Below are 15,978 nucleotides of genomic sequence, written 5' to 3'. Positions count from 1 at the left end.
TCCAACTGCCTGACAGCAGGATGGAACACACAGGGACGCGTAGGCGACTCACGCACGAATCACAATGACACACGAACGGTCAGAAAAACGAGTGTAAACGAATTAGAAAACAGCTAGCTGCTATTTAGTAGATATCTAAAATAAACCGTTTTACCAAACTAAACGTGAATGATAATATTCATACGTGTTTTATGTCCTAATAGAGTTTGGGGAAATATATTTCACTCGGATTGAACCCGCAAAAAGAAGAATTGAACAGTTTTTTTATTACTCGAATGGTAGGAACATTTTACGATAAATATATTGCCAGGTCATTTTTAAACCCGCCCATATGCGCTCAGGCTCAGTTCTGCCTGTAGGCAATAAATCGCGCGAGGTGGCGCAGCGGCTGGGTGCGGGCATGGTCGAACCGGTCTAGCTCTGCCTCGGCGCTCGCCACAAGCTCGGCGGCGTATGCGCGCGCCCCGTCCACGCCCATCAGCTTCGGGTACGTCGCCTTGTCGGTCGCCAGGTCCTTCCCGGCCGTCTTCCCCAGCTGCTCGGATGTTTGCGTCACGTCCAGCACGTCGTCGACCACCTGGAACAGCAGCCCGACGTAACGCGCGTACCGCCGGATGCTCTCGATATCTTCTTCGCCGGCTCCGCCGACGATGGCTCCGCACACCGCCGCGGCCTCCAGGAGCCGCGCCGTCTTGTGTATGTGGATGTACTCCAGCGTGGCCAGGCCGACGTCCGCGCCCTCGCTGGCCAGGTCCACCACCTCCCCCGCAGCGAGCCCACCCGTGCCCACGGCGTTGGCGAGCTCCGCCACGGCGCGGAGCGCGCGGTCGGCCGGCACGCCGTGCTCCACGCAGCCCCGGGCGATGTGCTCGAACGAGAGGGACAGGAGCGCGTCTCCCGCGAGGAGCGCGGTGCTGACTCCGAAGGCGACGTGGTTCGTGGGGCATCCGCGCCGGAGGTCGTCGTCGTCCATGCACGGGAGGTCGTCGTGGATGAGCGACATGGTGTGGACCATCTCGACGGCGCAGGCCACCGGCGTGGCGGCAGCCTCGTCGCCGCCCACCATCTCGCAAGCGGCGATCGCGAGCATGGGGCGCACGCGCTTGCCGCCCGCGAGGAGCGAGTAGCGCATGGACTCGCTGAGGCCCTCGGGCTGCACGAGCGGCAGAGCGCGGTCGAGCGCGTCGTTCACGGTCACGGCCTTGGACGCCATGTACCTGTCGAAGCTGAAAAGATCCTCACCCTGTGACTCGGTGGGGTTGGTGATGGGGGTGTTGCTCGTCGGAGTCGGCACAGCGCACCGTACGCTGGTGGTGGAATGCCTAGCATGGAATTGGAGGGAAGCGTTTCTTGGAGAAAAATGGAGCTTGAGACTAGGCGACGGGGTGACATGGTGGACGAGAAAGGGCACGACCTTGGCCATTGGTGCGAGTAGAGAGCGTAAGGGGGCGTACTGAGGCAGCGGTGGAAGAAAATGTGCTGGGGATCTACTCGTGGTCGGCGTAGATTTCTGGTATATATAGGAAGTACGAGGTAAGTTCCGGCGGAAGAAATGTTGACGAGCCGTCGCACGCACAGACTTCTTCGAAAACGCTCTTCTTTCTTCAAACACATGGGGCTGACCTCAGGATGGGATTGAGCCGGGTCGATCCGCTGGGTCACTGGCCCGACCCAAAAATTCAGGGCCAATGGATCGGGTGGGTCAGTCTCGAACGGAATTTGGGTCAACAAGGCCGACTTTGAATGACCCGTTGGGTCAGCAGGGCCAGCCCACTTTGCTATCTCATCTCATGCTAGTTGCATTCCCGCTGATCTATTTCTGTCTGCCTCCCGCTCACCATCGTTCTTCATTCAGCTCGTCGTCTGACATGTTCTACTTACTCACCTCTAGGTCCAGCAGATGGCCAGCTTGCGAAGAATACGTCAATGGCTCGGGCTGGTCTTCCGGCAAGACGTGCGAGTACACACGCTAGCTGATCGATCCTACCTAGCTAGCTAGGCGTTGTACATAAATCATAGACATGTTGATCATCCTAGCGAGCCAGCTGAACTCTAATAGCATGTACGTATGATGTAGGTATAACGCCTAGTCTCTAGAGTTGCTTGACTCGGAAAAAAATAATTTTATCCTTTTACTTTCAACTGCACATCTATTAGCATATGAGGCATATGCATAAGAGAAAGCAACATACACTATTAAAAATTTAGGTCGACCCGAAATACCCATTGGGCCAACGAGGCCACTGCCTATTTTTATATGGGTCGACCCGTGGCCTCATAAATTGGTCCTGGGGCCACAGGGGCCAGGTCCAAGGCCAGGGCCGGGTCGGCCCTTTCCCATCCCGAGGCTGACCGGCTGGGATCAAATTGACTTTTATTACGACAAAGGTGATTGGCGAACACAACGATTTTACCGGTAATGGTACCTATCGAGCCACATCTACCGTCGACTAGCTGCTTTGATATTGGTGAGTCTTTTGATATTTGTCTAATATAAAACTAATAATCTATACTTATATCTTTACCTACTAATAAAGGAAGTAAGGTTTCTCTCCAAAATTTTCGTCCCTTTTAAAATTGCCACTTATTTTCAATCAAAATTACGGTTGTTGCCACCGCTTTTGGTCACGGATCAATCACTGGAAAAAATGTTTCGCTTGAATCCGTACATCCTTCGCTCGGCCGAGAACTCAACCCAGCCCAGTCAAGGCCTTACCAGTCGCTGGTATCCGTGTGCGGCTAAGGTGCGTCGAGCGAGCAGATAAGTGGAGGACCGGAGGGACTGCGTCGACCGACCTCTCCTGGGCGCTGCCTAACTCGGGTGGGCCTGTTGGCCGGCTGGTCCAAACGTGCCTAGCTCGGATGGTTTACCTTTGTGAAAGCGCATGAGAGAAAAAGTCACGTTTAGTCCCACCTCACATCACAACGAGCGTCACTGATTTATATACGTTCGTAAGTACGTGCCACCAAGCACTTGGAAATCGGATTAGAACGGAAAGAGACCCATCTAAAAAAACGGAAAGTGACCGGGGAATGGCAACGGAAAGAGATAAGTGGTCTCCTGCATGGAGGGCTCTAACTGAACTGAAAGGAGGGCTGTATTCAGTAACTAAGAAGGACGTGCGTGAGCTGAGCTTGCCTAACACGAGCATGCATATGCATGTAGGCTGAACCATGCGTGGTAATATGCATGGCCAAAGTCAAAAGACAGAGGTAAGAAGATAATCAACCAAAGGCCTCAATCATCTCATACCCACACTAGAGAAGTGTCCATTGAGGAAAACGTGACTTAAGACATGTTTTATTAACATTGACCAGCTTTTTAGAAAAAAGTAGCAGCACTTATGACACTAAATTAGTATGGCTGGATTTACCTTGACAAGTTCAATAACATAGTAGTTCGATGTCACATATGTTGCTACTTTTTATGAAAGAATATGGTCAAATTAAAAAATGCTTAACTTTCAAAAAAAGTAAAACGTACACATATTCACAACCGGAGGGAGTACATAGAGAAGTGTCTATTGAATTCTCTACTCCGTGTTACGATTTTACTTTTTTGAATCATAAATAATACTACAACGCATGCTAGCCTCCTTCTAATTGGGTTGTTTAAATAGCGGTGAAATTTGAATACAAATCCATATGATTTTGGGGTGCATGACAAAGAAGTGGACGACGCAATAGAATCAAGCACACCGAGGCCTGACGAAGGAGTGAACTCGTCGTGTGCATAGAGGATACAGTTTTTCTAGACTTGATGGGCAAACCTCGTAATCCTTGAAGGAACAAGTTCAGTGTCAACAAAATATTCGTTAGTGCGATGATACCTATTATTGTGTTGTATTTATCAGATTTTTAATTGATAAATTATACCGTGTTAAATGATAAAGGTGTTTGGAGTTTAGACATGTTTAGTGAAGTTACAAAGAGCAGTGTTTCCTTTTTTCCGTTGCAACGCACGGGTATTTGTGCAAGTATATATATATAATAATAAAAGTAAAAGGGTTTCTCCTTTGGTAGTCGTCCAACTTTAAAGTATCCTTAAAATTTGAGAAAATTACCCACCTACGCCACCCATAAGTGAAAAGCGATCCGTTCCTTTTTTTTTTGGACGACACGATTCGTTACTTTGGTATGCCTTATGTTGTTGATTTGTGCGTGGGAGGCGTTGTCTCCCCACGGCTTCCAAGCTTGGGGATATCCTGAGGCCGAGCGTCTCACGCGACACCTTCTCCGCTTCAACCAAACATGTAGAGAGGTACCGACAGGATGGGGGCGTGGTGCCCGATGAACGGATGATCCGGCGTGCGCCGGATCGACAAGATCGCGAAGATGTGGATGGGAGATGTGTACGGCCGACGTGCATTTGGCAACGATGTCCTACGGGAGGTGCTGCGAGGAGGTAAAATTACACATAATTATTACGTTATTTTATTCTTTGCTCATTATGCTGCAATGATAACAATTTAACAATTTATCACCCGGTGAACGCACGGACACTTTTGCTAGTATATATATAACTAGCACACTTGCCCGTGCGTTGCTACGGTCTAACAAACTGAGACAAATAAACATATAATAATAATTTTCTCTTAATGTTGCACAAAATGAATTTTGGATGAAGCTACCGTCCTAATTTACGAGGTTGAACTTGTCGGCCCGGCCTGATTTTACACGGGAACATGATGATAATTAGATATAATGATTGCTTGAAGATCATGATCTTTTTTTGTGACCCTAACAAAGCTAAGATTGTGTAGAACTACAATACAAATCGTTCCTGTCAAGTAATGTCAAGATTTTGCTATTGAGAGGACGGAAAAAAGATGATTATTGTAACTGAACCTGTTAATCCAAATTTTTCCTTTGTTTAATTCTGAGCGTATGACTGAAACATAAATGTTTGATTTACTCTACTACTTACTCATATGATTCAAAAATATTATTTCCATAAAGTCTCAATAATTGGATTATCTAGAATCACAAAAAGAGCATATAGCTCAAACCTGGTCGGTAGAATTAGCTTTGGCCGCATGACCGGGACATCAGATGCCAAAGAATATCGTCGAGCTGCCTTCGCTAGTGCTCGCCATCAGCTCCGGGGCGTGAGGGCATCTCCAACCGGAAGACCTAAACGCAAAAACGGACTCCGAATAGGTCCGGATGGGTCAAAACTGCATCCAGCGGGGCAATCCATCCTAAAAGCGGATGGTCCCGGTGTCCGGTTTAACCCAAAACTGACTCAAATCTGGGAGTGATTTGGGTCGAGGCGGACACGAGCGCGCGTCCATTCTGTCCGGCCGGACACGCATTCTGGCCCATTTGACAGAGAGACAAAGGCAACCAAATGGACCCCGCAGCATTCTCTCTCCTCTGTCCCCTTTCTCCCATGAAAATCCTTGGTACAGCCGCCGGAGTTTGGCTCGCCTCGTGGACTGCCGCCGTCACCTACTCATGGAGGCACCCGTCGCCGCCGGTTCCCTTTTTTTCACACCTGCCGGAAGTCGCCGGAGGCGAAACAAGCTCCGCGCCCCCGTCGAGCTTGGAGCCGCGTCGGCGACGTCGAACAGGGCAGCGCCCGCTGCGAGCTTGCAGCCACAACCGGCGGCGTCGAACGGGGCAGCGCAGACTGCCTGGGCGCCTCAGGTGCGCCTTAAGGGCGGCGGCGAACAGGGGCCGCGGCGGCGGACGGGGCCGTGCACGCGGCGAGGAACGGGGCCGCGCCTCCATCCGGTCGGCCGCGTCGGCCACGGATGGGGGCGGGCACAGGCGTGCACGGGCGAGGGCGGGGCGGCGCGGCGCCGGCCGCGTCGGCCACGGAGCTCGCCGCGACGGGCGTGCGCGGAGCTCGCCGCGAAGGGCACGGGCACGGGCGGGGGCGGCCACGGGCGGGCACAGGCGGGGGCGGCGCTCGCCGCGACGGGCGCGGGCACGGGCGGGGCCGGCCGCGTCAGCCACGGGCGGGGGCGGCGCTCGCCGCGACGGGCGGGGCGGAGGTCGCCGGGGCGGGGCGGAGCTGGCCGCCACGGGCGCGGGCGCGGGCGGCGCTCGCCGCCACGGGTGCGGGCGTGGGCCGGGCGGAGGTCGCCGTGGCGGGGCGGAGCTGGCCGCCACGGGCGGGCGTGGGCGGGGCGGAGCTGGCCGTGGCCGCCACGGGCGCGGGCGGCGCTCGCCGCCACGGGCGCGGGCGTGGGCCGGGCGGAGGTCGCCGGGGCGGGGCGGAGCTGGCCGCCACGGGCGCGGGCGGGGGCGTCGCGGAGGTCGCCGGGTCGGGGCGGAGCTGGCCGCCGGCGTGGGCGGGGCGGAGCTCGCCGGGCGTCGTGCCGCTGTTCGCTCAAGGACAGGGATGAAGAGGAGGAGAGCGCCTCCTGGTCACGGATGCCAACGCCGCCTCCTGGTCAACTATCTCGTCTTGCTCCTCACCCATCTCCACCGAGCTGGCCAGCTAGTACAGTACTAGGAGAGGAACAGCGATTTGAGTCTGTGCGCGCGTTGGGGAACAAAAAAAGAAACGGACGTGCTCGTCTATCCGCGTGTCCGGAGGCCGACCCAAACAGCCCAAAACGGACGGTCGAACTCGTCCGTTTGGGTCTCCCGGTTGGAGATGCCCTGAGCTTCTCATAACTTCACGTCCTGGGGCTATATGTATGGTTGCTTCTTTTGCAACCGGTCTTGGAGTGCTTCGCTCCGTGGGCAGCTGGAGTCCAGACCTAAGAACCGGACATTCTCGAGGAGACCTACTTGTAGAATCTTAGACCAAATGTGATTAGGCATAATAACCCAAATGAAGAGGCATTTGCACTTCTATTTCAGTACCACTATGAACTCTGTTCCTCAGTAGAAATATGCATGCACATGAGGACATTAATTACTGAAGAATATGCGGCCTGCAATCAATACATCGTTGTCTCTTTGTCCTTGCATATAGATTTTGCTTCCGTGCCGTTTTGCCTATCATGATTGAGAAATAATATACTCTTTCAGATTACAAGCTAGAGCTCATGCTGCAGAATAAAGATCTGATCAGCCAAAATAATATTCTTGTTCCTCATGAAATAGTGACAGTTCTAGCAGATCATCTGGGATGCCGACGTGCTGCAGCTGCTTCGTTGCCGCGGACGCGCTCACCCATGGAAGTCAGGGCGGCCGAAGGGTCAGATGCGACAAATGCCTACAACAATTCTTAAGCCATATGTGTTTCACTTGCTGGAGTTTCCTTCCGTGGTTACGACAGGATCTTAGCAGTTAGCATCATCATCCATGTGAAGTGATTGATCGATTAGGCTGCTGTATCAAGTGGCTTGTTTGGATTGCATGTCGCTGCCGAAAAGATACTCCATACCCGTCATGTCCTACACCCGACGAACTCCTGCAGCGGGCGGTGACGATCCGTCGTCGGTGGCAGTCCAGATGTTCATGCGAGCCGCGCCACCGCTCTGTGCCGATATCGGTTCCCAACTCGCCAACGAAGAGTTCGATCATTGCTAGATACTCGAGGCTCGATCCAGGTGTGGATAACTGGATATACGATCGTCTACATATGGCAATCATCCTTGGACCTGGTCTCTTTTTGCCCCCCTGCTCCGCGCTCCACCTGAAGCCCTTGAGCCATGCCGCTTGGCTCCCGCTCGTCCACCGTTATGACCACTCAACCCCACGCCTGGAGGAGCCCCGACCCCCCGAGTGGCTTGCAGTCTCGACCCACAGGAGAGCTGCCCAGCCGGGGAATAGCACGTCAAGGAAGACCAGCAGAAAACCGTCAGATCGATCCATGCTCACCGTGCGCGTTCGGTGGATTCGAGCAAGTTGGACAGGTCGTGTGCGATGAGCTATGGCGCTTGGCCGGGCCGGCCCACACTTACCGAACGATCGGAGTGAAGCACCGGCCTCGCCTCCGCCTCCGGTGCCGTGCCCGGCCGGAAGGAGCACGCGACAATGGATCTACACCAACTCGATCATGTCGTGGTGTCGCGGAAACGCTGGAAGGCTGTCCTTTTATGCGTGCGATAACTATCGTGTCCCGTGCCGGAGTTGGGAGTTCTGATCGGGGCTACAGAGCTAGCACATGATTGTATTTCTGATAGGGACGTACAGAGCTAGGACACACTTATAAGAGCAAGTACAATACTTAAGTTTTAATCAGCTGACTATAAAAATTAAAATAGTATATTATTGCTTAGTTGGAGGAGAAAGAGGAGAAGAGAGAAGGAGAGTGGCTCTTATGCAAAAGGCTCACCAAGACGTCTTTGCAAGACTTTCGTGAGAGTGAAAGGTGGGCCATACATTGATAAAGTACTACATTTTAATAGCTCACTATTGTATGTGTTAGCTCTAAGTTAGCTATAGATAACATGACACTTGGCTTATAGCCAGCAGTTAGCTAACTATTGAAATTGCTCTAAGGCTCCAATCCGGTATGTATTTTCCAATCCGGAGAGGGAACCTGTATCGGTTTGTGTCCCACGCTTCTGCCTGGACTCTCGGCGTAGTCCTTTGGTTTTCCTAACGTGGATCGCTAGGGGGCATCGGTTTTTCTTTTCTGTAACTTTTCTTCGTGCGGGATATAGCAAGAAACATACGAACCCAGGAACACCCCCACTACCGGTTTTCTCGACGTACAGAAAATAAATCTGGTTTTTTTACCTACCAACATCACCGATCCGTAACTTATTAGTAGAGATAATAAAAGCAAAAGGGTTTCTCCCTTGGTAATCATCCAACTTTAAAGTATCCTTAAAGTTTCAAAAAATTACCCACCTACGCCACCCTTAAGTGAAAAGTGATCCGTTCTTTTTGGACGACACGATTCGTTACTTTGGTATGCCTTATGTTGTTGATTTGTGCGGTCAGACTTATCAAGAAACGTATCCGCGTGTCTTCATAAAGCTACGAGTCTGAATAATAGATCGACCAGACACGAGTGGCATTTTCTTGCCTCCTCATCCTTTAAACATAGGGGTGATCTCAATCCAAGAGTAAGAACGAAAAATCGAGCATACAGTTGATTCCACGAGATATTACGGCAGACGGAAGCAATATCGACGAGTTCACGGCGATGACCACGCGCCTCTGAAGTGGAGTCTCTCATAGTCGATGTCATCTCCGCCGAGAACGCCCCTGCCCACGTCCTGGTCATGCTCACCGTCACAGGGAGGCCCCCTCTTCTCGATCTCGATCAAAGATTAGGAACAAAATCAAGCGTACGTGCAAGTCCCGTGGTTGCTGAGATCCGTTTCCTCCGTTTGGTGCATGCGCGGCGATGGATGCAGATCGCATTGGCGCACGTTTCAGTTCCTCCTCGGGCACCCATGGAAGAAGGTCACGACGACACAGACCTGGCAGGATTTCACGCAGGGTGAGCGGTGAGCCTTCAAAAAACTATTTCGCTTGCCAAATAGCTAGAGCGAAGAAGAGATCATGTCCAGCTTGGAGGACCCGACCGACGCTTATGACCTCTGGTGTCAATGCCGGCGTGTACACCGCGCGGTCGAACATATCATATGGAAACTTTTCAAGGTTTGCAGCGGCGCCATCTCGAGGTGGCCGCCATCATTATCCTCGAGCTGCGGTGCCGGGTGTCTGCCGCCGGTGCCCCGAAGAACCCTCGCCCGTCCTCTGGCGCCGCCCCAGCGCCGTCTAGAGGTAGTCCGACGCCGCGGGCAGCGGAGAGGTCAGCGAAGGGCGGCGTCGCGCGGATGCGCGCTGGTCCTCACTGCGTAGAACGTGGTCGTGGTGGGGTTGTGTTAAGGTGCTAGGATCATCTAGGGTAGATCTAATGTCGGGGTTATACTATATCTGTAAAGAACTTGACTTGTACTGTGCGTGGGAGAGATAGAACGAGAGAGAGAGACGGTGTACCTTCTCCCTTCGAGGAGGAGCTCGAGCCGTTGCCCATGGCGACGGCGCGAGTGGCGTGAGTGTGCGGTGGCAGAGCTTCCCGTCGGCACACGCTAGAACCCTAGATCGGTAGGGATGTCGGTGGGGCGAGCAACGCGTCGGTCAACCTCGTACCGCGTGCGTTCGCCCCCACCTCTTTATATAGCGCGACGACAGGGGCCCACCAACCAGGGATAAGGTTGGGCGCCCCCGATCAGGGCGAGACGAGGTCAAAGGTTGGGTGCCTTCTTTACCATTTTCCAGTGTTCAAAACCTGAATTTTCTTGATATCTACCAAGTACTACGGTGATAAATGCTAAGTCAGGGTGAGTGCACACTTGTGCATACTGTAGGCTTCCAATGGACGAAGCATATGGAACCGCTTTCATTTAATCGAGCTGGTATTGATTTTGGGGACTTTGATGTTTCCCAAAACGGTCGCCCTTGACTATAGGGGCAGGTGCACTAGTAGGAAAACCCTTATAGGCAAAGCTTAGTTCTGTGGCGCACCAAAATAAATGCGCCACAGAAAGATTTTTTGTGGCGCACGAGGAAGAATGCGCCACAAAAATAAGCTATTTTTGTGGCGCACTACCGTGCCGTGCGCCACGAAATTATGTGGGGCCCACATCCTGCCACCACCAATAATTAGTGTAGGTATTTACGTGGCGCACATGACTTGCCGCGCCACGAAATAAGTGTTTCGTGGCGCACCTGCTCCGGTGCGCCACGGAAGTAGTTGATTACGTGGCGCACTTGTGCCTGGTGCGCCACGAAATAGCGCCTTCTATAACCACCCGTACCCCCTCCCCCCGCCCGTACTTCTTCCTTCTCCACCCCTCTTCCTCTCCCTCGCGCGCCGCCGCCCGTACTTCTTCCTCCTCCACCCCTCTTCCTCTCCCTCGCGCGCCGCCGCCCGTACTTCCTCGTCCACCCCTCTTCCTCTCCCTCGCGCGCCGCTGCCTTCCATGGTGAGCGTGGCCGTCGTCGTCGCCGCCGCCGCCTCCTTCCTCCGCGAGGGCCGCATGCCGCCACGCTCCACCCATCCCCGCCACCCGGCAGCACAAGCCGCCGCGGCGTGGAGGAGGAGGGCGGCCGCCGCATGGAGGAGGAGGGGCCGGCTCCGCGTCAAGGAGGAGGAGCCGCCGCCCCTGCCATCATCGTCGACCTCCTCGTCCACCCCTACCCGGCCCCTCCCTCTTCCTCTACCCGGCCGCTCCTCCAACGAGCATCGTCGGTGAGCTCCACCTCTCCCCTCCCCTCCCTCTTCCTCTCCCGTGCGGGCACAAAGTGCTCGACGAAATTACTTTGTCGGATTGAGTGATATGGCTACTGCTTGTTTGCTCTCCAAATTACCAAGTGATATGGCTACTTGCTTGTTTGCTCTCCAAATTACTTTGTCGGATTTAAATATCCTCTGGATCATTTGCAATAGTCCGGTGCACTCGTTAATTATGCATTTCATTTATCCGGTTAGTTTAACTTGATTGATTAGATAAATGAGATGAACTGCTGGCAAGTAATGATCTCATGGATGGATCTGGATGTAGCTAGAGGGTTGCCAATCATTGATTGGGTACCCTAGCTCATGCTCGAGCCCTATTGGGTTATGATGCGAGTGGCTTAGTGAATGTTCCTATGGGTTTGAGGTAGCCCCGACAGCCTTTATGTTGTCCAAGGGTGGCTCCCCTTTACTCGTGGCCGTTGTTGTGACTCTCTCATGCTATCCGGTTGATCCATGACTAGATTACCGGTAGCTTTTGCTCGTTGAAAACAAAATAGACATTTAAATGTCTATATTCCGATGGTATAACTAGCTGTGTGGTGCTAGGTGAGTTTGGATGGCTAGTTAGGGATTAATCCATGTTGGATTTCTCTCGGTAGTGTCACCATACCGACATACCAATGTTCCCTTGGTGATTTCCTTCGGCTGATCTTCGGCTTGCTTCCACCAAATGGCTTAGTAGCCGGATGATGATACAAACCGGGTATTCTACCCATTTTGGCCTGGCAAGCATGTGGTGACTCAACGGCTCGTGTGTGTCGTTGGGCATGCACACCGCTCGGTGAGCTGTTTGGCTGTGTGTGTGTGTGTAGCCTGGCTTGGGACTTGGGTTGACTCCAATATTAAAAATGTCTCCCAAATATGGAGACAAACATTTTAACATTACCCCAATGATCTTCAAATGTTTTGCATGCTCTGTTAGGCCTTAATTGATGCCTTATGATCCAAATTACTATATTATTGGATTGAGTGATATGGCTACTTGCTTGTTTGCTCTCCAAATTACCAAGTGATGAATATATAATCCCTTTGGAGCATCCGCCCCATGCTATATATGTGTATTTGACCATGCTTATGATGGATTTCTTTTAAGGACTCTAGCTAGATTAGAGGGGAAAAAGTTGCTGCTTTGTTGCCTATGATAATGGATCATAAAATGTTTCCCTTTGTCCCCTGGTTGCCTCCTTAATTGATGCCTTATGATCCAAATTACTATATTATTGGATTGAGTGATATGGCTACTTGCTTGTTTGCTCTCCAAATTACCAAGTGATGAATATATAATCCCTTTGGAGCATCCGCCCCATGCTATATATGTGTATTTGACCATGCTTATGATGGATTTCTTTTAAGGACTCTAGCTAGATTAGAGGGGAAAAAGTTGCTGCTTTGTTGCCTATGATAATGGATCATAAAATGTTTCCCTTTGTCCCCTGGTTGCCTCCTTAATTGATGCCTTATGATCCAAATTACTATATTATTGGATTGAGTGATATGGCTACTTGCTTGTTTGCTCTCCAAATTACCAAGTGATGAATATATAATCCCTTTGGAGCATCTGCCCCATGCTATATATATGTGTATTTGACCATGCTTATGATGGATTTCTTTTAAGGACTCTAGCTAGATTAGAGGGGAAAAAGTTGCTGCTTTGTTGCCTATGATAATGGATCATCAAATGTTTCCCTTTGTCCCTGGTTGCCTCCTTAATTGATGCCTTATGATCCAAATGACCCAAGTCCCTTGCATGATCCCATTTGTCCCTAATGTTGCTTAAGATGAATAAATTCCCTCTAATCACCATTTGGAGATCAAGACTAGTTCTTGATTTCCATTAGCTAGACTCCAATATTAAAAATGTCTCCCAAATATGGAGACAAACATTTTAACATTACCCCAAGTGATTTACTTGTCGATGATTAGATGGTTGGTCGATCACTCGTACACTCGGGGTGGAGCAAGTGAGGCTTGGTGTGATGGCACAAATATCAATATCTTGTGCATCCTACCCGGCCTCACTTACTCCATCTCTCGGATGTTAATATTTGTTTCGACCAACAAAGTATGAGGCATTCCATTTAGTTGATACCACTTGGCTCTTTCTTCCATTTTAGTGCCGATGATTAGAATGTTCGGTCAACTCAGTACACTCGGGTGTCGCTAGTGAGCCTGGTGTGATGGCACAAATATCAATCTCTTGTGCAACCTACCCGGCCTCACTAACGCCATCCCGGGATGTTCATATTTGTTTCGACCAACAAAGTATGAGGCATTCCATTTAGTTCATACTAGCTACTTCTTAATTGCATTGGCCTTTCTTCCATTTTAGTGCCGATGATTAGAATGTTTGGTCACCTATACGCCGCAATATACTTTGTAGACGAGCCCCCTTTCCTCGGCCGCCGTTCCGTGAACGAGTCCTTGATGAGACAACAACGCCGACATGCCTCTCCGGCGCAGCACCACTTTTCTTCTCTCGCCGTCCGGTACGTGAACGAGTCCTTAATGCCAAGACGGTGCCAGCCTCCCTAGCATCATGCCGACCCCGTTGTCGCGCTTCAGGCCGTGTCGATCATGCGCCCTGCACTCTTCGCCTTCTTGTCCGGTGAACTAATAGACTAATCGTTGGAATAAGGAAGCCGATGACGGCCGATCGCAATTTAATCTTGCGACCGGCTGTCATCGGTTTCCTTATTCCAACGATCAGCCTATTGGTTCACCGGGCAAGAAGGCGAACAGCGTGTGGCGCGGACACACGGCTTGAAGCGCGGCAACACGGCCCGGCATAATGCTGGAGCAGGCCGGCACGGTCTTTGCATCAAGGACTCGTTCATCTGGACAGCGAGGGACCGGCGTGGTTCCGCGCCGGAGATGCAGATCGGCGTTGTTGTGTCGTCAAGCACCCGTTGACGGAACGCCGACCGGGGAAAGGGGGCCCTTCGCAAAGTATTTGTGTTGACCAACAATGTATGAGGCACATATTCTATTTTGTCATTCCATTTGCTTTGAGATTTTCAAAATGCCGATGATTAAAATGTTTGGTCACCGTACACTTGGGGGTGGCGTAAGTGAGCTCGGTAAGATAGCACAAATATCAATCTCTTGTGCATCCTACCTGGCCTCGCTTACCCCATCCCTAAATGTTAATATTTGTGTTGACCAACAATGTATGAGGCACTTATTCCATTTTGTCATTCCATTTGCTTTGAGATTTTCAAAATGCCGATGATTAAAATGTTTGGTCACCGTACACTTGGGGGTGGCGTAAGTGAGCCTGGTAAGATAGCACAAATATCAATCTCTTGTGCATCGGACTTGGTCTCACCGACGCCATCTCTAAATGTTAATATTTGTGTTGACCAACAATGTATGAGGCACTTATTCCATTTTGTCATTCCATTTGCTTTGACATTTTCAAAATGCCGATGATTAAAATGTTTGGTCACCGTACACTCGGGGGCGGCGTAAGTGAGTCTGGTAAGATAGCACAAATATCAATCTCTTGTGCATCGGACTTGGTCTCACTTACACCGTCCCTGAATGTTAATATTTGTGTTGACCAACAATGTATGAGGCATTTATTCCATTTCTCTTGTGCATCGGATACTTGTTGGTCTCACTTTCTTCCATTTTCATCATAGTAGGAACTGGATGGAAGGACCCCGATGCAAGCGAGCCTGGTGGGTAGAGATGACGGAGCAAAGGAGGAACCGGATGAAGACTACTTTGTATCTCGAAATTGTGAATTTTGTATGAATTAAGAGTTGTATGCAAAACATTTGACACTTGCCACTATATATGTATCTCGATCGGGCTCTAAGTAATGTGATGATGATGTCTATGTTATATCTGTGCAATGTACATGATATTTATATTATATCTGAATGTTGCTGTATATAACCTCGTGTATATGTATTGTGTATCCGTATTGCTGTGTATAAACCGTATATGTATACCAGGCAGCACAAAATCGTGTATAATACAAGCAAATTCCGTAGGCGCACTAAGAAGCAATTCGTGGCGCACCCTTTCTCGTGGCGCACCTAAGAACAAGTGCGCCACGAAACCTTATTTTTGTGGCGCACAATCAGGTGCGCCACAGAAAGCTTATTTTTGTGGCGACGTTTCTGTGGCGCACCACCCGTGCGCCACAGAATCAAATTTTCGTGCGCCACTGATGAGGCTTTTCCTACTAGTGGTGTGGCACTGCACTTATGCATATTATACTTACTTAGAATCTTTTCTAAATAAGCATTTTGCGATAGTCCTAATACTCCATTATTCCTATCTCGGTGAATTTCTATGCCCAAAACATATGACGCTTCACCAAGATCTTTCATATCAAAATTTGAGGACAAGAACTTCTTTATCTCTTGTAGTAGACTAACATCACTGCTGGCAAGCAGAATATCATCCACATACAAGATTAGGAAAATATATTTCCTACTTTTAAACTTTGCATAAACGTAGTTGTCCTCAATATTTTCTTTAAGAGAGTGGATTTGGTGTTCAGGGGGTACGTGAGCACGATCTAAGCATCGTTGGATCAGCTTTGAGATTCATTTTCGGTCTCGCGGAGACTACAAGGCGTGAATAGCTTTTCGGCCTAAAAAATCGGCCCGTCCTGGTTGTCCTCTAATCATGCCCACCACCACACCACCACCCGCGCTCCTCCACTTTCTCCCTGAGTAGCAACTGCTCCTTCCCCAAAATCAATTTAGTTCATGGAGAGCCCCCAAACGCTGGGAGCCTGCGGGCGGAGGAGGAGTAGACGGCGGAGGGGAGGAGGCGGCGCTTGCGGGCGAGGCGGTCGC

At 50.8% G+C, this 15,978-nt stretch overlaps 1 protein-coding gene across 1 annotated transcript; it reads right to left on the bottom strand.

Annotated features, from left to right (window-relative positions):
* Window positions 1-343: 343 nt before the first annotated feature.
* Window positions 344-1,471, bottom strand: LOC124649315 (geranylgeranyl pyrophosphate synthase 7, chloroplastic-like). The gene has a single exon (XM_047188965.1). It carries the CDS (start codon window positions 1,421-1,423, stop codon window positions 344-346), a length of 1,080 nt encoding a protein of 359 aa, XP_047044921.1. The 5' UTR covers window positions 1,424-1,471.
* Window positions 1,472-15,978: the final 14,507 nt, after the last annotated feature.

This window comes from Lolium rigidum, chromosome 4, assembly GCF_022539505.1.
Source record: "Lolium rigidum isolate FL_2022 chromosome 4, APGP_CSIRO_Lrig_0.1, whole genome shotgun sequence".
NCBI lineage: Eukaryota > Viridiplantae > Streptophyta > Magnoliopsida > Poales > Poaceae > Lolium > Lolium rigidum.
The sequence above is the reverse complement of the archived record's forward strand: the minus strand, read 5'-3'. Positions and strand labels throughout refer to the sequence as shown.

What these genes read in the sequence shown, in the direction of transcription:
- LOC124649315 (XM_047188965.1), bottom strand. Translation starts at nt 1,423, where the DNA reads ATGGCCAAGGTCGTGCCCTTTCTCGTCCACCATGTCACCCCGTCGCCT.